This window comes from Aspergillus flavus, chromosome 5 (genome assembly GCF_009017415.1).
Source record: "Aspergillus flavus chromosome 5, complete sequence".
Taxonomy (NCBI): domain Eukaryota; kingdom Fungi; phylum Ascomycota; class Eurotiomycetes; order Eurotiales; family Aspergillaceae; genus Aspergillus; species Aspergillus flavus.
Window position 1 is genome coordinate 409,772 of NC_092408.1, and position 26,609 is coordinate 436,380.

Consider the following 26,609-nt stretch of genomic DNA (forward strand, 5'->3'; position numbering starts at 1 on the left):
AATCTTCGAAACCGAGTATTAACTAGTTACAAGTGTTGATCATTGGTGGATTTACTCAATCATGTCAACATCGTCGTCGCCAGCAGTAGCAGCAGCAGTCGCAGGTGCAACTTGCTGCGGCTCAACCGGAACGGTCTCCTTGTCAGCACCAGTGTTTGCAGTGCCCCAGTAATCGTCCATCTCTTGGTCCAGCTCTTCCTGTGTCTTCTTGGGTCGAGCAGCAGGAGCGCGACGGCTCTCGCCTTGTCCCTGGCGTCGTCCGTTGGCGGGACGACGTGCCGGCGATCGCTGTCCAGGAACATACCGATCTATATGTTCCGGAGCTGGCTTGGAGACATCGCTACGTCGGTAGCGTCCACCACCTCCCCGGCGTCCACGACGGCGGCGTGCACCATCGTCAGCACTTTCATGTCCACTTCCGGGACTAAGACTGCGAGAGTCACGATCGCGTGGGCGCTCTACACGGTCAAACAAGCTACCCTTAGGTCTCTCAACGTTGTCAAAGGGATTCCGGTCTCGTCGTCCACCACCCGTGGAAACAAGAGTCACACGAATAGGTTGTCCTTTAGCATTCGCGCCGTCAAACTCGCTTATGGCCGTTCTCGCATCGCTGGGACGTTCATAGGTAACAAAAGCCACGCCCTCAGAGCGTCCTGCTCGGTCATAGACGAGAGACAGGTTGCTGATCGGACCAATTCGAGTGAATAGATCCTGAAAAGAAAACCCATTAGACGGCCCAGAAGGGAAAACTAGTAAGACTAACATCCTTACCTCAAGATCACTTTCTGTAATATCATAATGAAGGTTCTCAATACGAAGCTTAGCTCCAGTAGGAGCGCTATCAAATGGTTAGCGCACGCTACGCGAAACATTGCGCAGCTAGCTAGACATACTGGTCCGGCGGCGGGGAATAGCGGTCACCGCGAGGTCGTCGAGGGGCACGAGATGGGCGTGCTGAACAGATTGTGTAAGAATGGGAAACTAGAGGTTCCGTGGCAAGTGCCCGGGTAGAGTTCAAAACGCACAATCTCTGTCGTCTTCATATTTGTCGTGTACCCAATCCCTGTAATATCGAATCCAAGCCTGTTAGAAAACTTAACACAATCGCAGATTAAGAAAAGGGTGTAATTACAGATCTAAATCAGGGCGTTCTTCTCTGTAAGACTGTTGTGGTCGCAAAAAAGGACAAGGTCAGCTCGAAATCATCTCAAGTATCATGGCAACTGCTCCATCGTCTGCGGATTCCGCGGCCGAATGTCTATTCCAAGACAACTACGAGGCCAGCGAATTATGCTTGTCAAGGTGCGCGTAGAGGGTTCGAAAGAGAGTTGGGAGGGAGGACCTAATTTAAAAGGCAGGCTAATCAGTATGAAAACAAGAGAAGAAATATATCCGATGAATGCAATAGCGGAGTTGTAGAAATACCTTTCTTACGCCATCACGGCGACGACCCTGAGGAGGACGGCGGCCACCCCGGTTTTGTTTCTGCTGGAAATTTCACATGTCAGTTAACCAGCTATCAGAGGAATGGCGACAATATGATATGGTCAAATTGGAATTGGCGCGATCCGGAAGACTTACAGGACGCTCCGCAATGATCTCATCCAAGCTGCGGTCCATGGTGGACATGAAAGGTATCGCTACAGTAAAGAAACGGAATAAGTTGCTGTCAAGCCGGAGCAATCTCTAAAGGTCGAAGTACGAACATACACAGTAATAAAGGGAGAGGGGGTTGAGATTGAGGTTAAGGTGAGCCGGAGAAAGAGAAACACTAGGCCGGAGACTCGCTCTAGAAAGCTTGGGCGGAACGGCACATCACGTGATACATACTGTACAAATTGCGATTTTTTGTTATCGGTAATCAGGCAGAAATCCATGGTGAAGACATCTTTTTAACATTACAGCTTTGGTTATCGATACTGTATTGAACTCCATAATTACTTCCGCCCCATCAATGTGGTGTACAAGTGAGCAGTTGCCAACAGGCATCATAAAGGGAGTAGAGACAAAGTAAATCCAGGATGCGATGCAAGAACACCAAGAAAAGTCTCGTCATAGTCCGGTATGCATATTCCATGTGGTTGCCGATCAAGACATATCCCTCCCTATAGCTCCAGAGAACACCAGTAGCAGCTTCCAATAGCAAAACATTAGAGGATCTGAAGGAAAAGACAAAACGCCAATGGTGCGATACGAAACCTCATTAAGCCCCGCCATTGGAAGCGGCATCACTCTGTCCACGGTTGCCACTCTCCATCATCTTCTGCATGAAGCTATAGTAGTCGTACTTGGGTTCATTTTGGTCTTCACCCCGGTCAAACACTTCATGCCTAGGCATGGTCTGAACAAGATGGTCAATAACTTCATCCGGAATGAGCGAGTGTCGAAGATCGAGTTCTGTGACATATGGCTATTCGAAGTTAGTCATCGCACGAAACAAGACTACGTAGCCTCTTGATTGGAACATACCTTGCCATCTGCGACCTCACGGAAACTCTGCAACACTTGTTCGGCTGTGTTTTGATCCTCAGTCACACTGACCATGAAACGGATAAACTGTTCGAAGCTAACACCGGCGTTCTGTGCTAGTCTAGCTGGGCCACACGTCTCAACGTACACCTCGTGCATCTCATCCTCGTCATATACTAGTCCAAGACTGGCAAGGGCAGCAGAGAACTCAAGCTCATGAAGGGTGTTTGAGGAGTCGCGATCGAAATGTCTAAATACTGATTCAAACTCTTCCAACTGGATCGGGGTCAGATTCGTCATGTTTCGAGCCACGAGCTGATTGTCAAGGAAGGCTAGCTTCTTGGAAATGCTCGACTTGACTAGGCTCAACTCGTAGGAGAGTTCATCTAGTGTATATGTTGTGTAATCGTTCTCTTCAATGTTCGCTTCCTCACACTGCTCGTCTATCTCCGCAATAGTATCTAAGAACGCATCAAGGGGAGGAAGGTTGTCATTGAGTCTCTTAACATGGGCTAACTGGTCTTCTACATCGCCATCAAGACCGGATATTGCAAGAGATAGAGTCTTCAAAGTTAGTGCGAAGTCATTCGCTTTGTCCGCGAAAGACCGGCGTAGGGCATTCTTGATATCTCGGATCGTTTCGTTAATGAGCTGACTACGTTCATGCTCATCGCGCGTTAGACATTCCCACTCTTGGTCGCAAACCTCAAGACTTAGCTCTGCAGGGGGGTCATAGGGGCGGAGGCGGTAGGTGCTGAGCTTGGTTTTGATGTTACCCAGAAGGGCAGCAAGGTCTGACTTTTCCGCGACCCATTGTCGTTTTTGTTTTTTCTTGTACAAGGAAAATTGAAAGGCCTGGTCCTTGGCATCCTTGTAGGTTCCTTCGAACGAAGCGTTCTTCCATTCCTCGCGTTGGGCTCTGATGAGGCGCAGAAGTTCCTTCATTCTTCTTTCATACGAGTTCTGCATTTCCCAAGCGCCATGCATGTTGTTGATGAACTTTTCGACTCGTCTACCGGCATTCTCGACTCGCTCCAGCTGGGAGAAGGCATGGAACCAATATGCGATGTAAGTCATCAAAGACCGCTCATCAGGTCTTGGGACATCGCAGACATCGTCCACGTCAAGCAGGTCGGGAATGCCGATTTCGTTAGCAGCAATTTCAAATGCCAATTTCATGTTCCCACGGTGGTCCTTTTTATCAAGTGCGTCGAAGTCGATTAAGTCAGGGCGATGGATATCCAGAAGGGCACAAAATGCCAGACCATCGTTCCAGCTAGTGGAAAAGTCCCGCACCTCAACTTCTTCGTAGCAGGCAGTTTTCCTTTGACACCACAGCAACAGACCCTCTTTTGCGGTCATACCTTCCTCATTGATATCGCTGATGGTGAATCTCAGAATGAGAGTCCATATTAGTCCTAAGATGATCTTCCTATTGCCATCCACAACGTCCTCTGCACCGATATTTGTCATCTGAATTCCCCTCCCCTTGATAGTGTCCAGACTCTTGTTGACATTTTCGAACTTTTGTACGCGCAATCTGGGGTTCGAGGCATATTTACCGAGGGGCTCGCCGCCGAGGATTTCGAGAAGGTGAATGAGGATGATCTGAGTTAACTATGTAAGTCTCTGCGCATGATGTCTCTCATCCCGCATCTCCTTTTCGGTCATCTTTCCTCCGACGTCCTGGTAGAGGCAAGGGGAAGCTTATCGAGGTGTCGGGTTGCGGGGCTCACTCACGCCGTTGGAGAGGTCAGATACTAGATCTTCAATGAAGAGTCTTCGAACCTTTAATTTATCATTGAGCCTGAAAGATCAATAGTGTCAGCAGGGTGGGACCCGAAGTTGGACGAGGCGGATTAAGGCAAGATGAAATCAAGGGATCCGATGGACGCACGGGGCCGACCCCGATCGAGGGGAAGAAACAGTGGGCGGCTAAAGGAAACTGACCATTTTGTAAAGGTTTTCTGCTGAACATTGACCCATGACTTTTCAACGGTCAACATGGTGAATCACGGTAATGGATGAGGACATTCAGGGCTGGTCGGAAGGGAGGTTGGAGATAGCGTCGAATAGTAGCACAGAGGAGGGATACAGTTTGATAGAGGGGTAATCCTTGAATGGAAATGGTAGGATCTTCAGCCGGAACTAATTAGAAAAGAAACAAAGCGGTAAAACGATGCAAGTGTTCAGCCTGTTTTAGTGGCTGGAAGCACAAGTGAGCGGAGAGGGCGACAATTAGTGAGCTAAGATTAGGAGTTCGTACTTCGAAGGCAGCACCGCTATCCCTTAGTTGGCCATGTCAACAAACCCTCGCCGCCCCCACAGCAACCAAACCCATTCTTCATGTCAATCTTTGGGTGAAACTCTCTCCACAGATTCCAGCGATGGGGAATTTTAGCTTATATGCAGGTCACAGCATGGGCAAAGGGGTTGGGAAATTTTAGAAGAGGGAAAAAGGATAATAATAAAACGAGGATCATTATATTGGGAGAGCAACCACTATGAACACCACATTGAACCGTGAATATCAGCCTCGCCACACGAACAAACTAGGTCTTGCATCTCCCCAGGTTTCAGGAATTCGACAAGAATATGCTTAAGACTTTCTAGAATTTGAGAAGAGAATGTAACAATAATGGATTAGTCTGTTGTTTTATTGTCGAGGATCAAGATGAAGAAGGGAAACGGAAGAGGGAAGGAGAGCGAAAACGAAGATATTTTAACTTTTCGATACTTCACTCGAGGTTTCAACACACCCCCTCACAAGAATGGAAATATCTCAGGTTCTCGGTTTCATACGGAGTAGACGAAGATCCTTTCTCCAGACTGGGATATTGTTGAACTTCCTTCTACGGAGTCTCCTCTTCAACACGTCTTCGTTTATATGTCCGTTTCGGTACCCTTTTCCTTTTCTCGTCTCCCGACCCGAAGTTAACCCGCTCCGGTCTCATACTAGTATCCAGATTTTCATGATACCCCTTTTAAGGAGTATATACTTTTAAAAACATTCACCGCTTGACCGTATAAAGGCGAGAAGAGTTGCCCTGCAACAAAGGGGGCGTACAGATCAACCATAAAGATAAAGATAAAGATATTATCTATCAATAGGGATCGTATTGAGTCACTGATAACGGATATTCTACGGCGAAACATTCCATCATAATACAGACACCTAAGGTTCTTTTAATAAAAAAAAAAACAAGTTGCTACACAAAGAAGGTTAGGACATTTTCAGATAACGCAGTAAGCTTGAAATTATAGTAATGGTCACTATGTACGGAGCACTTGTCCGGATCTGCAAGTATATTAAATCCCCTCAAGAGTTAGAATTTTGATTGATGAAAGAAGCGGGCAATGGTGCCGATCCTTCGGAAGATTCAGGAAAGCTACTGGGCCCGAAGCCTTAAGGCCCCACGTTGCTACGACCAATGCGGAATGCCGCTTTTGGAACCTTGTAAACTTGGCAGGGCTCAGGCATTCATCAGGCAACCTACTAGTAGGGCTTACCAAGCCCTCTGACAAATGCATAAGAGTAAAAGATCTGAAGCGCCTAGAACTTCCAAGAAGTCTTGGTGCGACTGGGCGAGCGAATATATTGGTAGCGATATATTTTAGGGAGCTATGCAGAACTTGGCAGTTTGTCATAGAATTGCTACATATGGCATACTCGGTAGAAGCCATGGTCACATCACCATCCGACCCCATCTTATTCTGTCGCCGCGTCTAACCACCGCACATCCCTGTCGGTTCTCCAATGTTCTCCAACATGGCCCGCTCGGAGAAGCATATGCATGAATCGCCAAAAGAAACCTAAAATTAGTTGGAAGTCTGGAGTATGTTCAATGGTGGAAAATTGATCCCCACAAAATGATGGCAGTAATGATTTAGGTAATAGAGGGTTTCAGGCAAACCATAATCGTATTGCTAGGCATGGGCTACCAAGCGGTGAGATATAATCAATGACCTCTTGACTGAGGGTGTTAGTTGGAATAAGTATCGGCGTGACAAGAGACAGAGGGATGGGGTACTGTTACCGTACATACTTCCTTTGCTTTGCCACGTTGTCGTCTACTTTAGAAACTGATAACCCACCGAAGATACGCATTATCACGGATGCCTATTGGGAGGAACGTGAGCAATGCCCACTTTCGTCCCCAACATCCCCACGTTTTACTCTTACCAGATGCAATCATGTCACAATTAGCCTCTCTGTAGTATTTTTCTTTTCTTCTACCGTTATCATTCGGTGGCTGAGGCTAATTGACCGAAAGCCCGAAAGTTTTAAACTAGGTCAGATCCGGATTCGTGGACGGGCCAAAGTGAGATCTGGTTGGTCAGACCAGCGGTTGGAGTGAGCTTGTTCTCCATATGGTTCGACCATTCAAGATAAACGTAACGCCACCAAATCTTATTAATAACAGAAAAAAAACGCACTATCATTATTCTTTCGAAATTCCAAACCCAATCACACCACAGCAGTTTCATGCAAGCCTCTTGGGCAACCGGCGGGCACAGCAGCTTAGTGGCAAAGTATACGGTGCCCTTCCGAGTCCTTTCCGCTGGCTTCCAAATCGGTCCAAGTCTGGTACTTCGATTATATAACTGCCTTGGCCGGACTTTCCTCAAATTCTGCTCTCTTCCCAGACTCTCAGGAACGTGGTCCGACAGGGAAACAGCCCACACCTTCTTCCCTTCTCGCCCCTTCCTCGTTCTCACTTTCTCAGCATCTCTCCCCCTTCTTAATCTCCAACATGGGCTACTCCTCAGAAGATATTTCTGACCTCGACAAGGCCAATAACAAAGCCATGGAGGCTGGGGCCGAGAAGCTTGGTGTCCCCCCTCACTATGATAAGGACTTGGTTGGTGAAATGGATGAGAGGGAAAGGGACATCGTCGAGGATGGTATCCATAAGTTCAGCCGTCTCGGTTGGAAGCGTCTCACCGTCGTGCTTATTGTGGAGGCTGTTGCTCTCGGAAGTTTGTCCATTCCTTCTAGTTTTGCGAAGCTTGGTATGGTGGCTGGTGTCATCTGTACCGTTGGTCTGGGTCTCGTTGCTGTCTATACTAGTCATATTATCGGTCAAGTGAAGTTGAAGTTCCCACATGTCGCTCACTATCCCGACGCTGGCCAGCTCATGTTTGGTCGTTTCGGCAAAGAACTGATCAACATTATGCTCATCTTGGAACTTCTGTTCCTCACCGGCTCGCATTGTCTGACTGGTACGATTGCCTTTGTGAACATCACCAGCAGTGACGTTTGCTCCGTTGTTTGGGGAGTCGTGTCTGCTGTGATTCTGCTGCTCCTCGCAGTACCGCCGAGTTTCACCGAAATGGCTATTCTGGGTTACGTCGACTTTGTCTCTATCATTGCCGCAATTGGTATCACCATCATTGGCACCGGTATCAAGAGTACCAAGGAAATCGGACTCTCCAATGTCAATTGGTCCGCCTGGCCACAGGAAGGCCTCACCTTCACCGACGGTTTCATTGCAATTTCCAACATTATCTTCGCCTACAGTTTCGCTCTCTGCCAGTTCTCCTTCATGGACGAAATGCATACACCCAAGGACTACGTCAAGTCTATCTGGGCTTTGGGTATTACTGAGATTATTATCTACACCTTGACTGGTGCGCTGATTTATGCCTTCGTCGGTGTCGATGTGGGTAGCCCCGCCCTGCTTTCCGCTGGTAATCTGTTGAGCAAAGTGGCCTTCGGTATCGCCCTTCCCGTTATTTTCATCAGTGGTTCCATCAACACTGTCGTGCTGGGCCGTCTGGTTCACGGTCGCATTTTCAAGAACTCTCCTATTAGATTCATCAATACCAAGATGGGATGGATTACCTGGTTGGCCGTTATCACTGTGGCTACCGTTGTCGCTTTCGTTATCGCCGAGGTTATCCCCTTCTTCAACGACCTGCTGTCGATTTGCTCGGCCCTCTTCGTCTCCGGTTTCACTTTCTACTTCCCGGCCCTGATGTGGTTCATTCTCATCCGTGAGGGCAAATGGAATGAGCCCAAGAACCTGGCCCTGGGTGCTATCAACGTGGCCGTGTTGCTCATCGGTCTCGTCACGCTTGTTGGTGGCACCTACTCCAGTGTCGATGATATTGTAAGTTTTGACTTATCCTCCCTTCTATCCCAACTCAAATGCTTATACTATATTGCCAGATCAACAATTACCGCGAGGGCAGCGTTAGAGGCGTTTTCTCATGCAGTCCCCCAGCCTAACCTTTTGACTTCCAGCCAGCTGTTACCCCTTGCCGTCTCACGGCAGGCGGGCAAAGTGGCTAATCCAATGATAAAACCAGTAGCTTGGTATTATCAAAGGCGCTGTGGATCCCTCATTTCTCTGCCTGTCAGCAGAATCATCATGACATGAGGGTGAGGGGAATTGCAAAGGTGTGATTAAATTTACGTAATAATTTCAAATACCGCCTGCACCCCCTCTTTATGGCCTTGAGATACAAGCCATAGGTCGGGTACATACTCCCCCAACCCCAACCCAGCCGCCATGGGTTAGCCGAAGCCATTCCTGCCGGTGAACGGATCACCCTGTACAGATACCCGTGTTTTGTTTATAGTCATGTCGCGTTTTTTAGCATCAATGTGTGTATGTATATTTATGAACGATAGAATATATATTAAGAGGAACCCTCTCATTCAACTCTGCTCTTTTCTATTCTCAAAGTAGCATTAAAAAAGTATAAAGCTATTTCGAAATGACTCTCGCGCATTGTACCTTTCTCGGCAAGTATACGCTCACGAATCGGTACAATCCCTGTAAGCAGTGGTACACCCATGCTAAGCCAAGGACGGCAATTCCGAAAGCATAATAATTGTTTTTGTTTGTATTCTTCTTGGTCCCAATCAGACCACGGACTACTATCGTGCATAATGAGGGATTAAAAGCCATCTGCAAGTATATCCCGCATATCCGTATCCAGTTGAATAGACCTCATGTTTACTCGGTGACAAATGATGTCTATATCATATGATTTCTTTGCAAAAATGAACCAGAAAAAGTCTATTTCGCCCGACCAACCCAACTCTACGCATCATCTAAAGCCGGCCCCAAAGTCTCGTCGCAAGGGATGACAGCCCGATCCCTTACATTCCATTGACGTCGTACAGAGAAGGCAACACGTGGTACGGCAGAGATTCGATCGCGCGTGGTGGGTTCCCCCGTATTCAAGCAAGGGAGGTCCTGGGAGGGTATTGTGTATGTACTAAGAGTCAAGAAAAGTCAAGCAAGTCAAGACTTCGGATGGGTTCGGCACTGGCGGGAGGGAGTGTAACGATCGCTGGAATCGTCAGAAGCGAATGTAACCGAGATGAGAGTTGAGTTGTCCAGGTTCAAATTGGGCTTACCCGATGAAGTAATAGTAGCTGTTTCCACCGGAAAGGGTTTAGACTGGGTTCTTCGGTGCCCTTTCGGTATGATATCATTTTCGGGGCGGGGCAATTGTCTCCCACGCGCAACCTACCACAGCCGAATCCCTTCTGCTCGCTGCTTCCGGGTCTCGAGTTACCTGGTTACATTTTTGTTCTTTGAATCGGTCGGCTATTACGGGATTGTCTTGAGCTTGGACTCTCTTTTTATTTATTTATTTTTTTTTTATTTTTTTATTTGACTTTTGGGTTTTGTTTGCCGTTCTTGCCTGATTTTATCATGGCTGCGAAACTTGCCATCACGGATTTGGTACCCCTCCCTAACTCGGCGGTTAAGATCCCGCGTCTTGGGTTCGGTGTTTATCGCTCGCCGCCGACTCAGTGTGTGCAGTCTACTTTGAAGGCTTTGGAGACGGGTTATCGTCATGTTGATACGGCTCAGTTCTACGCGAATGAGAAGGAGGTCGGCGATGCAATTCGCGCCTCGGGCATCCCGCGCAGCGACATCTTCGTGACTACTAAGATCCTTGTCCCTGGTGGCTCGCCTGAAGCGACTTATAGTAAGCTGCTGGCCAGCGTGGAGAAGATCGGGGGTCAGGATGGATATGTGGATTTGTTTCTGATTCATAGCGCCAACGCGGGCGCGTCGGGTCGGAAGGAGATGTGGCAGGCCCTGGAGAGACTCCTGGAGGAAGGGAAGACAAAGAGCATTGGTGTTAGTAACTGGGGCGTGAAGCACATTGAGGAGATGAAGTCATATGCGAAGGTTTGGCCGCCGCATGTGAACCAGATTGAGGTAGGCTTGTCTGTCCTGGCTGTGGTTTGATAGGCGAGTGTGGACTGTACTGACTATCTGCCAACTAGCTCCATCCCTGGTGTCAACAGCGGGTTGTAAATGCGTATTGTAAGAAGCATGGCATCGTTGTTGAGGCCTACTCCCCGATTGTGCGCAATTATAAAGCCAGCGATCCTACACTTGTCGACCTGGCGAACAAATATGGAAAGACAACCCAGCAGGTCTTGGTACGCTACGCTCTGCAGAAGGAATGGGTACCGCTGCCCAAGTCTGATAACCCTGATCGGATTGTGGCCAATGCCAACGTATTTGACTTTGAAATCAGCGAGGAGGATATGGCTGTGTTGAATGCCTTGGATCAGGGAAGCGCTGGAGCTATTGTGGAGGCCGTTGAAAACGAATAGATCCACGTTATGATGTATTATGAATAAAGGTGCACCTGAGCCATATGCTAAACGCTAAAGAATCTACTTATTAATAATCTGGTCGTTCCATAAGAAACGCGTTGACAGATTGGAGTGTAGCGCGCGAAGGGTTCACGTCATGCTTGGATGACACGATCCAGGCAAGTCGCTGTCGGATGAATTGCTTGTCAATCTTGTTTTTCGCATGAGATCCAGCAAAGTTTCCTGTTGCATGATTAGCATGACCAGATTGTGATTGGACGTAGGGATACTTGCCCTCGTCATCGTAACATAGACACAATATGGCGAGCAAAGCGCCTGCGGAAAGATCTTTCCCGGACTCGCATGTTACAAGCATTGATTGTGACGGGTTCGACTCCAGCTGCGAACTGGTAAAGGCCAGAACCTGATGTAGATGCTTCCGTAGGTCGCGACTCCCCAGTTTAGAGACTCCGCAACCAAGGTTTAGTCGCTTTGAATTCCCTTCCGAGGCCTCCGGGTTTCCATTGCAATCAATGACCAAATCATAAGTACCACCCCCGTTTAATTGAGGGTCAGTTGGGCTGATGTACAAGTTTCGAGTTGGCGTTATCAAAGTAGCTTGCTGGCGGCCATCTTGCTTTCGGTGCTCTTCTACCAATTCCACAATGAGTTCCGGTAGATCTTCCTCTCCGGTTGCAGCAAGGGTAGACTTGTGTTCCCAGAAAACTGGTGGCGTTAGCCCATGAGCCCAACCCTCGCTATCATCGCCTGCTCCTTGGATGTAACCACCCTCCGACATTTCCGCGCCATGGACACGCTTGGAAGCGGAGCAGAGAACAAAGAGATTATATGCATCTCCCTTTCGCAGATCAGTTGGATGAAAATATGAGCGATTCGCCCAGGCGACCCGAATGGGCTTTCCTAGCTTTTGCTTGAGATCATCTAAATCGAGCTTGAGATCCTAGAAGCCAGTCAACCTATATTCAAATAGGGCACGGTAACCATGTTCACGAAAATAGGAAAATTTACCTTGAGCGATTTAACAAAATCATCGATCCTGTGCTCAATCTGTGACTCTTCGGAGGCACCCAAAAAGTTCGGCGGAAATTGCACGGGATGGTATGCAGTGTCGGACGGAAATAGTGCTCGATTGATTACCGCACACCAGATCGGAACCGTCTTGGATAAGGCATCAGGCATCACTGGCGGTTTGTGAGACAGGGTGACACGAGCAGCCAAATATCAACAAAGTGGTCGTCAGCACTTACATTTTCCCCGGCGTGTTGAGTCAACGATGATGCAGCTGCAGCCATCATTGGTGGTCAGCGGTAGTCCAAGGAAAAGCGGACCGAAGGGAGATTCTGAAGGAGCCGTGATACGCTCACTTACCCTCCATGCTTCCGAGAAATGGGTAGAATCTGCAGGTTTAGTCTACGGAAGCTAAAGTCCCATTGGCCCGTATGACCATCCGTGCTCTTGAAGTAAGCGCTGCCAGCTTTGGCCTCCGGAGGGATATACCAACTACCACATCTCTCGTTGGCGACTAAGGGGAGATCGTAGTAGTCAGCCACTTCACGGACAAAATTGGCGTCGGATTCAATCGATTGAAGTCGGTTTGTGATGGAGAGGGCTGATCGGCGCAAGGACGACAGCGTTTGGGAAATAGTTTGCTCTTTGGAGGGGAAATGAAGAGACGATACGGACACCGGGAAGGGATCAGAATCACCACCCATTTTGGTCACGGGAGGGGAAGATTTTGGGCGAAATTACCAACAGATAGATTGCTTGAAATAGGAAATAGCTTACTATCGCTAGAACTATGTCCCCTCCATCAAGTTACTCAAGAAGGATCGTATGTGAAAAAAAGAGGGGCCCATAACGGTACTGGTAAATTGGCCAATGATGAGTCGGCCTCAGACCCCATCGAGGACAATGTTATTGGGCGGTGGCGTTCAAAAGATCGATTCATCCACGCGCGGAGTGGAGAATGGAGGATTTGTACCTACAGCAGTTTCGTATGCTGATATCGGATTTCGGTGCCTGACTCTGTAGATTATGTCTCATTGACTCTTTGATGCCCTGCTGCGGCTACACATGTAATAGTATAACTCCCTGGTAAAATCTCGGTACAGTACAAGTCAGGATGATTCCAAAGATATTGGCATATTTAGAAATCATCAGCTGATTTGTGGCTTGGTTCTCCTGACTAAATCACTACTAAACATGGCATCTAACAAACATGCTCGGACGTGGAACACTGTCCTCCGGACGTTTCGACTGGTTCATGCCTGAATATGGCCTCTCGCATGAGCATCCCGGGTGACTCGACAATGGTCAGGATGCAGAATTGCTTTGACAACCTACTGCTAGTTACAGACTAGTTGAGGAGGATCGTTCCGAAGGTTGCCAGCCTTGTACAGCAATACTCCTCCGTAATGTATGCCTCCTTCAATGGATCTGCCCCACTAGTACGGATCGAGGAATAAAAGAGAAACAGAAGCTCACCGGCGTAGTAATGAAAATCCCCATCCCATTGGGCGTTTCTCGCAGAATGAGTCTTCCAGCCGATTCGCAACTGCGCAATCCAGTTTCTTTGCAATTCCATCAGGGTACAGTGCTATACTTGAATGGGCTAGTGGGAGGGGGCAGGCAGCGTTACCCGAAGAGGGAATGGCAGCGGGTGCTTGCTAACTTCAGTTTAGTGTGTTGGTGTAGACCCGATGGCCGCCGTATCTCGGCCGCCATTATAGGCCCATGCCCAGTCGCGAACGTCACGGTATGACCTCAGGCCCCCGCCATGCCGCCTTCCTTGGAGGGGTTATTTGCGCATTGTTTGGATATGCCCCCCTTTGAATCACCGGTGGGCTTCCATGTGTAGCGTCGTGGTCTTGGTATCCTGATATTGGACATTTTCCTCCTTTCACAATTTCTACTTAAGGCGTACAACTGTCCCTCCAACCAAAGTTTCTTTGTACCATTCACGCAACAGCCCTTCCCCCGGTCATCACCCCCCAATCTCCTTTTCATTCTCTCTACTTACCCCCACTTTTGAAGTTCTAATATCTCTCTTCAAACCTCACATTACATCTACACTTTACTTCTATACATAGAATACAATACAATACACTACAGCCATCATGCCTAAGGTCAGCCATTCAAGCCACTCTGATACCTATCACCACTAATCATAGCCAACTAACCTCGCTACCACTCAGATTACCGAAATCTTCTTTGATTGTGACAACACCTTAGTCCTCTCTGAGGAGCTGGCCTTTGAGGCATGCGCCGACCTTACAAATGAGATCCTGGAGAGCCGCGGTATCCCTGATCGCTACACAGGGGAGCAGCTGATTCAAGACTTCGTCGGCCAGAACTTCCGTGGAATGATGGTCTCCCTCCAAGCCAAGTACGGATTCGAGATGCCCCAAGAGGAACTTGAAGCGTTCGTTAAGAAGGAGGAGGACAAAGTCATCGCTAAGCTGGAAGCCAAAGCTCAGCCTTGTGTCGGTGCCAACGAGGAACTTGAGAAGCTGTACAAGGCCAAGAAGTACCACTTGGCAGTTGTCTCCTCGTCTGCCTTGCGCCGCGTCCAGGCCTCCATCAAGAAAGTCGGACAGGACAAATTTTTTGACGAGGATATGGTCTTCAGCGCTGCCACCTCTCTCCCGAAACCCACCTCTAAGCCCGATCCAGCTATCTATCTCCACGCCCTTGAAAAGTGCAATAAGAAGCCGGAAGAGACTGTTACTATCGAGGACAGCAAGTCTGGCGCTCTTAGTGCTATCCGCGCCGGCATTCACGTCATCGGTTACGTTGGCAGCTACCCTGGTGATGAGAAGAAGGTCGAAATGGCGAAGCTCCTCAAGGAGCTTGGCGCCGAAGTCATCATGAAGGACTGGTCAGAGTTCCAGGACTGTCTCTCTCAAATCGAACGGCTTGAGCAGGCTAGTCAACCCACCCGCCATCGCCTCTCTTGAATGTCGACACGAAGTAATGACAGCAAGCGCATTTGGTCGCCATTGAACATGGGCAGCTATCTTCGATTACAATTAATTTCTCTTTCCGGCTATTATATTCAATTCACTCGATCGGCTTAACCGTTCGCAGGGCCTGTCCTTTGCAAGGGCTCGGCCATTTCCCTTCTTAACCCAGATTATTTCACACAATAGTCGGATCCATGCCTCTGACATTATTCAACTTTATCCATAGACAGGTTTCATGGACAGAGATACACAGTGAGGGAGTCCACAGACTGTGGGCATACAATAGATTACGTTCTCCACAATTCTTATGAAAGCCCCAGTTAATTTTCTAGTAGACGGGATAATACAGTAGCGGCAGCCCACCATACAAACCAGCACGACCGCAGCGCTAAATGCACCTAATCAAAAAGCCCGGGGCTATCATGGCCCACATCTTTCACATGCTCTATATCGCATAAGATTACTGGTCTAAGCTAGACTATAACCGGTTATAAGCAGCCTTAATCCCCGATTCACCGTTCACAGGCATGCTACTCTGCTGCCTGACCCACCAGGCCCCTCGCAACTGCCTCATCTACCAGGCACCTTCCTGTAATTAAAGTAAACGGGTAATTTAGGTGTCCGACAATACCAGTAACTGGGGGGGCTCGATGGTCGAGGCTGGTTTCTGAGCCACCCTTCCCAAGTCCCAGGTTCGATCAGGGGTTCGAAACCGCCTTTTTGCTCCCCTCCCTCCCTATCCAGGTGACTTTTGGTCATTTTGACTTTTGACCTTCTTGTTTCCAGTCGGTTTCCCTCTTTGTTGATCTCTATTCTATCTTTCCTTCTCCAGAGTACAATGAAGATCGAAGGATACCAGGCGCAGCCTGAGGCGCCAAATTGGTCTTTCCTTTCTGCTACCGGCACATACTGGAACCTGTTTCTTCCCTTTAGTTATCCCTCTGCCTTTTCATGATACATTCCTCCATAGCCAACATGGGTAGCCATTTTGGATCAACAAGCGAAGATTGAAACCACAACACAACCCAACTCAGCAATTATACAAGAGCAACGATCTAATAAACAAGTTTCTAAACAGGTACACTCCAAGAAACTCTAAATTTGGAACCATTTCCCCACACCCAGATAAGATTAGGGCTAACCCTTTGGCGGATAAGACAATCTAACCCCTCTTTCTGCGGCTCGTCCGACAACATCGTCTCCGAGCTAGCATTAACTGGTGCCATTTACCCCAGGGAACTTCATATATAGTACTTTCATTATACTTGGTTTATAGGTGGGGTTTTATTAGATTAATTTGGGATTATAAGATTGTTGACGTTTAGATTTTGAGTAGGATTGAGTTAATTGAACGGATTGTTAGAGCTTGGTACGATGTCTGATCCTAAGGCTTTGCGGTCGGAGATTATTGCTAGGGGTCCTTTGGTATGTATTCTCTTTTCTTTTCCTAGAGTCTAGCTTGATTGTTATACAAAGCTTAGGGCTAGTGATTACTAACTCATACTGATGTTGATGTTCATTTCTACAGGACCCTAAGGAGGCTAGATGGACGAGATTAGTCAAGACTACATACCGGGATCCTACCGGTGTAGAAAGGACGTGGGAGTCAGCGGAGCGGCAGGTGAGATTATTCCAGTTCTTGTGTCCCCATCGGTTACTATTGTGACCAGGCTCCAAATGCAGTTCTCAATGCGCGACAAGGCTAAGCCCTCTTGTTTACACGAAGGCTTGGGTGTGGAGGACCTCTAGTTGGAATATCTAGCTGACTCGCTTCTGTACTTTTAGACCCGCCCGGCGAACTGCGCAATTGACGGCGTGGGGATCGTGACCATTCTCAACAAGTCGACGGGTCCAGAACTCCTTCTCCAGAAACAGTATCGTCCTCCCATTGACAAGGTCGTCATTGAGGTTCCGGCTGGTCTCATAGATGCTGGCGAGACAGTGGAAGAATGTGCCGTGCGTGAGCTTAAGGAGGAAACGGGCTATGTGGGAGTGGCGGAGCAAACGAGTACCGTGATGTATAATGGTATGGTGGCACTTCGTATTTGACTGCACATGGGGTGTCTAGTCACATTCCAGGAGATTCGAGTGGAGAATGCTGACAGACATGATCGCAGATCCCGGATTTTGCAACACTAATCTCAATATGGTTCATGTCCGAGTAGACATGTCCTTGCCGGAGAACCAGAACCCGCAGCCACAGCTCGAAGAAAACGAATTCATCGAATCGTTCACTGTGCCGCTGGCCTCGCTTTTCGAAGAAATGAAAAAGCTCGAGGCCGAAGGATATGCTATTGATGCCCGCGTGGGAACAATAGCAGAGGGTATCGAACTTGCGCAAAAGTGGAAGCTATAGATTTGAACAGCTGAGAGTACGAACTTTCAATTCTCGTTTATAGATGAGCTTTAGTGTTGTTAGACACGTCAATGTGATGCATACTGGTATCCATTCAACACTCTGTTAAAGGCCCAACGGCGATTCGATGATGCGGTCGCCAGGTCTAGTTCATATTTTCCCCTCATCTTTGAGTCCTTTATACAACGCCCATGATGCGAGTGTCTTTCCGTCTCGTAACCCCTCTTTCCACAATTCCTTTAAAGGTATTAATTTTAGAGTGATCTTCTCTCCATGCTCACGTAACCCGGTCAATCGTCCCTGTAGGCTTTCAATATCCTTACGCGGCATTCGCTTCTGACACAAGAATAAAGGAATAAACTCATCGCTTCCGCCAGCCGATGGATATACAGCCTTTTGCAATGTCTCTACGTCCTCGGGGCTTGCAGCTGATTGCAATGCAAGCGAGGTCATATCGATCAGTTCATCCTGAGGAATCGTCAAGCCGGTCTCTTCTTGTATCTCCTTCGCTGCGGCTCCAGCAAAAGAGCCGGCATCGTCAAGCATTCCGGCGGGGATTTCGGCGAAAGTAAGGGAGCCGGCAGGAATGCGGGGTTGAATGGTCAAGATCGCCCTCTTTTCGTCTTCCACTGAAGGGTGCACGTCATCAGGTTGGAGCAGAAGCTATTAAAATACAGACCGAAGTGAACGTTAAACAGTGATACGGACAAGCGAACGAGGAGAGAAATGGTTCGGACGGCTTACCAGCATTCCTACACTGCCTCCACGAAGAAAAACGCTTCCAGGAAGTGACTCGCCATTTCCGTTTGATACATCAGCTTTGAATTTCACGAACCCTAATCTCCCTCCCTTGAAAAAATCGACGGCCTGGATATCAATCTTGCGTAGGACATAAGGGTCTTTGTGGAAGTCGTGTGAGGGGTCTTGTTGCCGCTTTAACGATTGTTGCAGGGTAGACAGCCAGATCTGGAAAGCAGGGAATCGCAATAGATCATCCTTGTTGAGATCAGGCGTGCAATCTACAGACAGGGATTGCTGACCATGGTCACACGGAATTGTAAAAGTGGACATTGGAATTCTGGTTATGTTGGTTGGTACCGATATAAGGGTTGGCCGCACGGACAGCCACCGGGCGAATCTCATGGATTGGTCCACTTGCAAGAAGGGAACGTTTAACGGGTCAAGGCGGGATCAGGCTCCAAAAAGAAAAAATGAATCTAGAATTTCGTCAAGAAGGAGAGACTCGGAGATAGCAATATCCACCACGGAGGTGACCTACCAACATGGTAGTACTACCAGCACGCCGGATGAAGTGGAAGTGGAGATAACTTAAGTGGAGCTCGGGAGCTCTGATGACGTTGTGGATGAACTTCTGAAGCAAAGCAAACAAACCAACCGCGCCGCTTTGTACCCCCATCCCCAGAGTAGGGGGATGCACGTGAAATGACAGTTAAAAGCGGCATGGTCAGGCCATCGTTATGTTTCATTTAGTATCCAGTCATTCTGTCATCAGTTACTACATTCAACGGAGGACAAACAATCTGAATTTAACTAATCGTTCCCCACTCTTGAAGTCGCTGATCGGTCGACTCGGGACTCGTGCCAATCTGGGTCTAGTCCTACCTACCCTTTTCTTATCATCATGACTTCCTCATTCTCATTGCTCATGCAACTCTGGTCGGCTGGCCCTGCAGCAGTGGATCGCTCGGTTCGCTGACGGCCCTTTGGGTCTTTGTCTGAGTTGTATTTCTCGTCTTCCCGTTCCCCCTCTTTTGATTTTCTTATTTCTCATTCTTTCTGCGATCATCCGGAAACATCAGACGGGGCCGTATATACTATAATCCTGATCCATTATATTTAGTGGATCATTTATGCGAAGTGTAACCTTGATATCCGCCTGAGCTGTTGCTTGCTTTCTCGGGGTTCAACCCGGGAGAGCCCCAGCTTGTCTATTGAAATTTGATTTTAATTGATTTATTTTCTTTTTCTTTTTTTTTCCCTTTTTTATTTTCTTTTCCCCCTTCTCCAACCCAACACCAACACCCCTGCAACTAGACTCAGTTTAAGATCTCACTAATTGGATAGAACCGGACAGACCTTCCACGGTGGGCTTCTAGGCGCCGAGGCTAACGACCCTTGCCCATTCCTGGTGGTTTCTTTTACTTTCTCACCCCTTAGGCGCAGTCTAGTGCAAGGCGCTGATGTTATTCCCCCCGAATCGCCTGGGCTAAGGTCTAGAGCTGGCAACGTCGTCCAAACGTCAGGCTGTCAGCTTCCTCTCACGGCTGCGTTCCGTTTGGCTCTCCATAGTGGACTTGATCTGAAAGACTAAGGAGAGAAAAACAGGGAGAAGGAAAAATCAAAAAAGATAGACAAAAGTCAAAGGAAGGCGCCTAATCGACATCCTTTAAGATCCCCAGAGCGACAGGATACTTTGTTGGTAGCTTCCCGTTGCCGCTCAATTTCAGCTTTCGTGGCTATTCCTGTCCTCGGAGTCGCTATCTCACTGGAAGAGTGTGGAACCAAACAAAATCATGTCTCCGAGGTCTCTGTGTCGCCAGCAGTTGTCGTATAACTACTAGAACCAGATTTTGGGGACGGCTGCCTACCAATAATTCACCCTGCATTTCCTTTGCGACCTCGAATTCACAAGTCACCTTGTGCTTATATATTTCGGTTGACCCGTCGCCTGCTCGCTATCGGCTGGATGTAACTATGACACGGTTATAAGCAGAGTATATCCCAAATACTTGCTTCGTCTACCCACCAATAAGTTTGGGACCAACTGGCAATAAACGATGTTTGCTTGGTCCCCTTCACCTACCAGTACCAGTTGCACTCACAAGCATGCTATCGGCTGTCTTCATCTGAGCTCAGTTTGTTGCTTGTGTGTGTTGTATTGTTCGGATCTACCGGGAAGAAATCGATCAGCCGCAGAGGAGCACAATATACAAAATAGTACAGACACAACCCGTCGCAGATACTGCTGGAGGTGTGAGGGTCCGTATTTCCATTGTTACAGTCCCTATGCTTGCACAGTGTTCCTGCCGCATTGATTGTCTACGCAATTTTACTTATCGAATGTTCTTTCATGTTTATTTAGTGCATTTTTGTCTTGAACCTTCACTGTCTAGATCGCTCACAGGTCCGAGTCTTGTGATTTAGAATACTGGGGTGCTTGTAATCCCCATCTGCCGCTACTCTCCTTTGCGAATATCCCATCTTCATCCGAAATATCTCCTAGCGATTTCATCGTGCCACAGTCGAACAACATCTCTGACAATTCTCGAACCCCCTTTCAAACAGCACTTCCACGTCGTCCGCTGTCTCAGTCTGGTAGTATCGAAACTCTCCGAGAAGAGCTTCAGGCCATCCGTCACGGGACTTTAACAATCCTCAATAACCTGCAATTGCTGACAGAGTCTTTCCTGATGGCGCAACCTGTCGTATCGAATTCCTGGGACTCAAGCAATGTACCTGAGCTCCCCAGGATTAACCCAAACTTATCATCTTCGGTCATGAACAGTCCTGGGGGTATGGGTGCTTCTGAGTCACTGAACATGCAGAACTCTACAAACCAAAGTATCCTGAGCGCGCAGGCTGTCAATTCTAGTCCTTATATTCCCCATGGACTTCCTAACGCAGCCAGTGGTCTCTGTAAGCAATGTTCTTTGTCCAATTTTCATAGTCGCTAATCAATGATCAGATCTCCCAGGTCCAAACATCTTTGGAACACCTACAACAAATAGCGGCTTCTCTTTCCCTCGGGTTCCTGACCAATTTGCTACGCTTCCTCCACAATATTTGCACGGCCATGACTCATTTCCTAATATGCAGAGCCAATTTGGCGGATCAGTTAGCCTGGACAGCAATGAACAGAGTCAGTACGGGAATAATGGGCCTCAGGGGCCTGAGCTTTCTCAAGCGGGCTTTCAAAGGCCATCTGCGACGACTGGACAGACCACTTCATTCGTACAGCCAAATACTTACTATCAAGACGTCTTTCCTTACCCCGCTCAGGCCTTGCAGCAGCTTATACCATATCAAAACATGGCACAAATTCCGCATACTGCTAGTACCCAGTCGGCATCACTAGGGGCAATGAGCCGGGATGCCCCTGTCGCTCCTTCGCTTAATCGACAAACATCGTTTCGATCTCGCCCATATGGCCAATTTCCTCAAGCAGGAGTCTCTCCAACATCTACATCGATTCATCATAGGCGGCAGCATCGCACTCATAGTATCGCTTCGAGTTCCCCATCTGTCCAGCAGCAACACAGCAGGTCGAATTCTCAAAATTTACATTGGCGAACTCGGTCTATAAGGGAGCCGAATACCTCGAATGGTCATTCGCCACATGCCCACAGGAGTCATACTACGATGGCTGGAACATCGCATGTTTTACCCAATACGGGAAGCGAGACTCAGTTACCCCCACCACTTACTCAGCAGGAACAAGTAGAACTCGCTCGGAGACTCCAAATGAGAGAGCTACTGCGTTCCGCACGATCAAATGAAACCCATGCTTTGCAGCTATACGAGGAAAACTACCTTCGCCGCCATCGTCGTCAACAGGAGGAAGCAGCGTCGCATGCCAAGGGGCTGGACGATCAGAAGGATGGGCGTCCGGAACCCAAGGATGACGAGGAACTGACTGTTAACCTTGAGTGTAAAATCTGCATGAGCCAACTTGTTGATACTGTTCTCATTCCTTGTGGACATGCGATCCTCTGTCGCTGGTGTGCTGAGCAGCATGCGCGGCCGGATCGGTCTCGACCAAAGGCAGCGGTGCTATGCCCGCTTTGCCGCACTCCTGTGAAGCAGAAGGTACATTTTCTGCACCGTTTCTAGGAATTTTATGCTAACTATAGGCAGCTCCGCATCTATCTCTCCTAATCCCACTACTACAATGGAGGATACCATGTGTGGTGGAATCTACGATTTACGACCGTTATGTAGTGCATCTCGAGCCTCTCCTTGCTTTCTTGTTCTTCTCTGACTTCGTTCGCTTATTCTTGTCCATTGTCCCGTATTTTGGACTAACTGGGGCGGTGATCGCATTATTTGGAGTACAGGTTCCAGCGAACGACTATCAACTATTTTGGTCACATGATCTTCGCCAGTGCAGATTGGCACTGAGACAACAACTTCCATAATGAGACAGACTAGTTTACGGGTTCCAGAATGGTTCTTAGACACTATCCGTATCTACAGTAGACATGTTTTGCAATTGCATGAATATCTCTTGTTGATGGCCCACTCGGGTAGCAAGTCAACTCCCTGTTGCCCTTGTAGTATAATATTGAAACAATGTTATCATATGGCCTGACTTGACTCTCATGCAAAGGAAAACTAAATTGACGGATCGAAAAGCGAAAATGTCTTGCCCGTCAGCTAAATTGGTAGGCTTACCGCTTAGTTGCGTATACAAATGCATAAAGTGCCGACTGTAGCCTGTTCCTTTACATACGTCAACCCTCTCAACTTGCAGTAGAACCGTGGGCGAAGTGGAATATTTGAATAGGCATTATCTAGCCTCTACGTCAGGTTTCTACTTCAATGTCGAGGTATGTACCAGCTAGACAATGATCATTGGGGACACGGTGTACCAACGAATAGATGGTTCCATTGTTGTTATTCCCTTCAGAGAGACCGAGTATAAAGTTCAGAAATTCCCTGGGAATTATCAGTGATATAATAGTATCATCTGCGTGAGATATTCAATACGAGTCAGTAACTAACCGCTTCTTCGCCACTCCTTATTATATAAATACAGGCTCTTCCCCACCCGCGAGTAGCCATACGCTTCCCATATATAGATAGCCCGGATCAGGTTGAACATATGTACAACGTGGCGTGGACTAGAGTACCAACTATGCCCAAGATTTACTTGAGTACAGTATAAAGTCCCCAGAAGATCCCATACGGATATGGACCTTTCGGCGATTAGTTCGAATCACGGAATCTAAGGACTAAGCCAATGGACACGCAGAGTTGGTATAAGCGTCTCCTTCATCCAAAGAAAAGCCACTTAAGATACCCCCTTGCCCTTGTTACTAGACTGGGGCTGACAAGAACTCAGTCGTCTAAAAGTGGGGAGAAACATAAATTTCCATTAACACGGTCTCTAACTTGTGACGGGCGAATTCAGAAAGTGTGTTTTGGGAAGTTGACCAGGGTCGTCTGTATTGAACCGAGCCCGGTATGGGGTCGGCCTTCTTTTTGGGACACGTTTATTGCAGATATTGAATGTTCTATGAACATTAGGGCTTGTGTAGGTAGGATCAAGAAGTATGCTAGTGTGGATTTGACTGAGAGCTCAGCCTGGCTTGTTTCCGTGGTTGTCGATTCGCATAGATTGATTGAGAAGTTCGTTTTGTCGGCATGTTCTTGTCTCAAGTGCTTAATGGTGAGACAGGCATTGGTTTTGGTGGCAATGATCCTAGGCAGGTTATCATGATGTCTGGCAGTCAAATTAAATTAATGCATTCCACGGCCGACAGTGTCGAGAGCCGGAAATATCTGCTTGAGAATATTGAGTATGTAGAATATTCCGGGGCACGGAGGAACGCTTGGTTACTACTAATAGAATGGAATGTTACCCTGCAGAAATGTATGGGTGGAAATCACATTCTACATTTCAAGATCACCGCTGGAACCTTGCGATATCCTATCTAGCATCTAGAGCGGGTAAATAAAGAACTTATTCTCCAGATCAGTCAAATCCAGCATCGCAAGGTCAACCTTCCTTCGGACGATCTGCCCATTCTCATCCAGCTGTTCCACACAACCCTCCTCACGCTCACTGTCACTCAATTCCGCAATCCACTTTCTCCGTTCCTCGTTTCGACGCGCTAGAATAAACCAAATGATACATAAGATAGCAGGCGTCCCTGCCCAACTAATCACTATCATGGATACCCATGCACCGTAGTATCTGGGTGCAGCACTGGGTACCCAGATCTGCGGTGATACGAGGTTGCCGACGCTGTAGCCGAGCATGAACATCACGTTGCGTGTGAGCTTCTTGGTGTATCCAGCTGCAGAGGACGTCGTCCAGCCGAGTGCGATGATATAGGTGATACCGTACGTATGTCCCGCTAGAAGCATACAGGCTAAGAGCGCGAGTTTGTTGTCCCAGGGGATCGCCACCATGCCGATTCCGCCCGCGATAGCAGGGATACACCAGAAAAGTCCATGGATCGCTAGGTACTTTGGGAACCATTTTAGTACGAAGGTGGCAACGATACAAAGTACGACACCGAAGCCGCCTCCTGCCACAGCGACGAGCGTGGAACCAAGTTGGGAAACACCGAGAGAAGTTGTGAGAAGATTCTGTTGGCCATAGGTAAGATTATTTGAGTACATCAGAGTGAAAGCTTGTAGCGCGAAGAGCCAAGATACAGGGTCACGCAGAGTTTCAACGAACTGAGATCTCTTGAACCGCTTCTGTTCGATCGAGCTCTGGCTGGAGTCGTGCACTCGGCGAATAACATGCACTTTCTCTTCCAAAGTCAGGAACCGAGCTTCGGCAGGATTGCTTGGGTAGCAGAACCAAACCCAGATGGAGAGAAAGAAGGTGACTCCACCGGTGACGATCATAAAGAGCTTCCAAGGAAGAACTGCGCTATGGCTGTAGAGCAAACCGTATGCGATGAAACCTGCAACGATGGGAGCTCCTTGGCAAGTCACCCAGAGAATGGGCTGGAGGAAGGATTGTTCTTGACGGTTGAAGAACATGCCGATAGTCATTTCCATCGCGGGTACAATGACTGCCTCCACTGCACCGAGGGCAAGTCGGAGGACTACTAGACCGGCGAACTTGGTCGCCACGCAATGAAGGAAAATAACAGCTGCCCATAGAAAGACGATGACACTGACAAACTTTCCGAAGGGTAGACGTTGCATTAGATAGTGCCCGGGCCATTGTGCGGCAAGGTAGCCTCGAATAACTATCAGCAATTGCTCCAGTATAAGAGAGATAAGTATAATAGCTCATACCGATATAGAACACTGTATTCAAATCGTTGTACTGCTTTTTAGAAATGCCTGTCTCCTCGAAAAGCCCAAGAATCGCTGCGTAACCAAGCGTAGACTTGTCTATCTACAAGCCGATCATTAGAATTTATCCATGAAACAATTGCAGGTATACTCACAAACAGTACAATATTAATCGCAGAAAGCAGGACCATAATATTCAAATACAACTTCCGGCGCAACTTTTTCTCCTTCTCAGGACTTAGGGGCCCGAATTCATCCCCATGGTCTTCGATAATGCGTAATGTGACATCTGCGTATTTCTCTTCAACAGTTTTTGCTGCTCTTCGAGTCGTGGTTTTCTCTTCTCCCTTGTTGCTCATGGTTCTATGTGGCGTATGATCAAGTTTTGTTCAAGTGCTGTCAAAACGCCAAGCGGAGGCCTTTCCCATTGAAATGTATGACAAGTCATAATCCCTTGCGTACATGCCAACTTCATCCTGCGGCTTTTGTATGTAATTTCCTGAATGATCGTATTTCTTATCATTGATGGTGCAATCCCCATGGTGATTGTGCAATTTTATCTATACGACCGTTGACCCCACCATGGAATGGGAACTTGCAGATGACAGTGGAATGATTGTCGCTTTTCTCCTATAAAACTGTGTGATAATGTATGGTGTCATCGTTAATGGACATTGCATCTTAGGCGTTTATTCCTGCGTGTAGAGGCCTAGATCGTAGGATTCGTATCCTTGTAATTCGGAGGATTTGTTGAGGAAATAGTACGTGAGTACTAACAGGTTGATAAGTTCGTGTGGATAATATAAAGTGACCCGTGATCGGTCATGCAAAGTATAGATTTTCCGAACTGTATGAAAACTCAGAGTAGACAGCAATGGCTTAGAGAAGAGGCTTTAGGAGCTTAGTATTTTTCTCATTCTTTTATGTTATTTTATTTTTACTTCTATTTTTTCGTATCTTGTCCTTTAATTAAAGCCTCACGAACAGAATGGGTCAAAGGTTTCACCCAAAAAGTCCTAATCCAGCTGCAAGGAATATATGAGCATCGATGTACCGAGTTGAGACCCAGCTCAAGATACACTAAGTCCTTTCTTCTTTGTACAGAGATACCAGACTATGGTGCTACGTTAATCTATCAGCACCAAACAGTTGGTCATAAATGTCCACAGATTAAGTAGCGGCGATTCTTCTGGAAGTGTGGCTCAGCAGTGATCTGGATAACAGT

At 47.7% G+C, this 26,609-nt stretch overlaps 10 protein-coding genes across 10 annotated transcripts; 5 read left to right on the forward strand and 5 right to left on the reverse strand.

The window, feature by feature from the left end:
- Positions 1-51: 51 nt before the first annotated feature.
- On the reverse strand, positions 52-4,475 carry F9C07_2203590 (alpha-actinin, sarcomeric; the record flags this gene model as incomplete). The annotated part of the gene is made up of 7 exons (XM_041293415.2): positions 52-711; positions 772-838; positions 894-954; positions 2,215-2,410; positions 2,470-4,077; positions 4,210-4,276; positions 4,420-4,475. The coding sequence occupies 7 exons, from the start codon at positions 4,473-4,475 to the stop codon at positions 52-54; spliced, it is 2,715 nt and encodes a 904-aa protein (XP_041147151.2).
- Positions 4,476-7,060: 2,585 nt separating this feature from the next.
- On the forward strand, positions 7,061-9,955 carry F9C07_2284358 (N amino acid transport system protein). Its single transcript, XM_041293402.2, has 3 exons — positions 7,061-8,582; positions 8,642-9,645; positions 9,717-9,955. The coding sequence occupies exons 1-2, from the start codon at positions 7,224-7,226 to the stop codon at positions 8,699-8,701; spliced, it is 1,419 nt and encodes a 472-aa protein (XP_041147152.1). The 5' UTR covers positions 7,061-7,223; the 3' UTR covers positions 8,702-9,645; positions 9,717-9,955.
- F9C07_2161417 (aldo/keto reductase family protein) lies at positions 9,956-11,143 on the forward strand. Its single transcript, XM_041293403.2, has 2 exons — positions 9,956-10,658; positions 10,727-11,143. The coding sequence occupies exons 1-2, from the start codon at positions 10,143-10,145 to the stop codon at positions 11,060-11,062; spliced, it is 852 nt and encodes a 283-aa protein (XP_041147153.1). The 5' UTR covers positions 9,956-10,142; the 3' UTR covers positions 11,063-11,143.
- Positions 11,144-11,194: 51 nt separating this feature from the next.
- F9C07_2107502 (tRNA a64-2'-o-ribosylphosphate transferase) lies at positions 11,195-12,777 on the reverse strand (the record flags this gene model as incomplete). Its single annotated transcript, XM_071509024.1, has 5 exons — positions 11,195-11,287; positions 11,325-12,005; positions 12,074-12,246; positions 12,313-12,347; positions 12,434-12,777. 5 exons carry the CDS (start codon positions 12,775-12,777, stop codon positions 11,195-11,197), a joined length of 1,326 nt encoding a protein of 441 aa, XP_071364224.1.
- Positions 12,778-14,031: 1,254 nt separating this feature from the next.
- F9C07_6819 (putative HAD superfamily hydrolase) lies at positions 14,032-15,327 on the forward strand. The gene is made up of 2 exons (XM_041286608.2): positions 14,032-14,190; positions 14,260-15,327. Exons 1-2 carry the CDS (start codon positions 14,182-14,184, stop codon positions 15,019-15,021), a joined length of 771 nt encoding a protein of 256 aa, XP_041147155.1. The 5' UTR covers positions 14,032-14,181; the 3' UTR covers positions 15,022-15,327.
- Positions 15,328-16,401: 1,074 nt separating this feature from the next.
- On the forward strand, positions 16,402-17,383 carry F9C07_6818 (nucleoside diphosphate-sugar hydrolase of the mutt family; the record flags this gene model as incomplete). The annotated part of the gene is made up of 4 exons (XM_041293404.1): positions 16,402-16,452; positions 16,556-16,648; positions 16,813-17,053; positions 17,145-17,383. 4 exons carry the CDS (start codon positions 16,402-16,404, stop codon positions 17,381-17,383), a joined length of 624 nt encoding a protein of 207 aa, XP_041147156.1.
- A 150-nt stretch (positions 17,384-17,533) lies between these two features.
- F9C07_2203596 (nucleoside diphosphate-sugar hydrolase of the mutt family) lies at positions 17,534-18,526 on the reverse strand (the record flags this gene model as incomplete). The annotated part of the gene is made up of 2 exons (XM_041293417.1): positions 17,534-18,046; positions 18,128-18,526. The coding sequence occupies 2 exons, from the start codon at positions 18,524-18,526 to the stop codon at positions 17,534-17,536; spliced, it is 912 nt and encodes a 303-aa protein (XP_041147157.1).
- Positions 18,527-18,555: 29 nt separating this feature from the next.
- F9C07_6816 (uncharacterized protein) lies at positions 18,556-18,800 on the reverse strand (the record flags this gene model as incomplete). The annotated part of the gene is made up of 2 exons (XM_071511522.1): positions 18,556-18,600; positions 18,663-18,800. The coding sequence occupies 2 exons, from the start codon at positions 18,798-18,800 to the stop codon at positions 18,556-18,558; spliced, it is 183 nt and encodes a 60-aa protein (XP_071364225.1).
- Positions 18,801-19,584: 784 nt separating this feature from the next.
- On the forward strand, positions 19,585-22,821 carry F9C07_1615031 (uncharacterized protein). Its single transcript, XM_041293405.2, has 4 exons — positions 19,585-20,375; positions 20,549-21,040; positions 21,090-22,210; positions 22,259-22,821. The coding sequence occupies exons 2-4, from the start codon at positions 20,815-20,817 to the stop codon at positions 22,277-22,279; spliced, it is 1,368 nt and encodes a 455-aa protein (XP_041147158.2). The 5' UTR covers positions 19,585-20,375; positions 20,549-20,814; the 3' UTR covers positions 22,280-22,821.
- Positions 22,822-24,064: 1,243 nt separating this feature from the next.
- Positions 24,065-25,743, reverse strand: F9C07_6814 (putative allantoate permease of the major facilitator superfamily; the record flags this gene model as incomplete). Its single annotated transcript, XM_041293418.1, has 3 exons — positions 24,065-25,326; positions 25,385-25,487; positions 25,540-25,743. 3 exons carry the CDS (start codon positions 25,741-25,743, stop codon positions 24,065-24,067), a joined length of 1,569 nt encoding a protein of 522 aa, XP_041147159.1.
- Positions 25,744-26,609: the final 866 nt, after the last annotated feature.

Excerpts from the sequence above, each read along its gene's own strand:
- F9C07_2284358 (XM_041293402.2), top strand. The coding sequence starts at position 7,224 with ATGGGCTACTCCTCAGAAGATATTTCTGACCTCGACAAGGCCAATAAC. Across the intron at positions 8,583-8,641 it reads ACTCCAGTGTCGATGATATT|ATCAACAATTACCGCGAGGG; the intron begins GTAAGTTTTGAC and ends CTATATTGCCAG.
- F9C07_2161417 (XM_041293403.2), top strand. The coding sequence starts at position 10,143 with ATGGCTGCGAAACTTGCCATCACGGATTTGGTACCCCTCCCTAACTCG. Across the intron at positions 10,659-10,726 it reads CGCATGTGAACCAGATTGAG|CTCCATCCCTGGTGTCAACA; the intron begins GTAGGCTTGTCT and ends TCTGCCAACTAG.
- F9C07_1615031 (XM_041293405.2), top strand. The coding sequence starts at position 20,815 with ATGGCGCAACCTGTCGTATCGAATTCCTGGGACTCAAGCAATGTACCT. Across the intron at positions 21,041-21,089 it reads TAACGCAGCCAGTGGTCTCT|ATCTCCCAGGTCCAAACATC; the intron begins GTAAGCAATGTT and ends ATCAATGATCAG. Across the intron at positions 22,211-22,258 it reads GCACTCCTGTGAAGCAGAAG|CTCCGCATCTATCTCTCCTA; the intron begins GTACATTTTCTG and ends AACTATAGGCAG.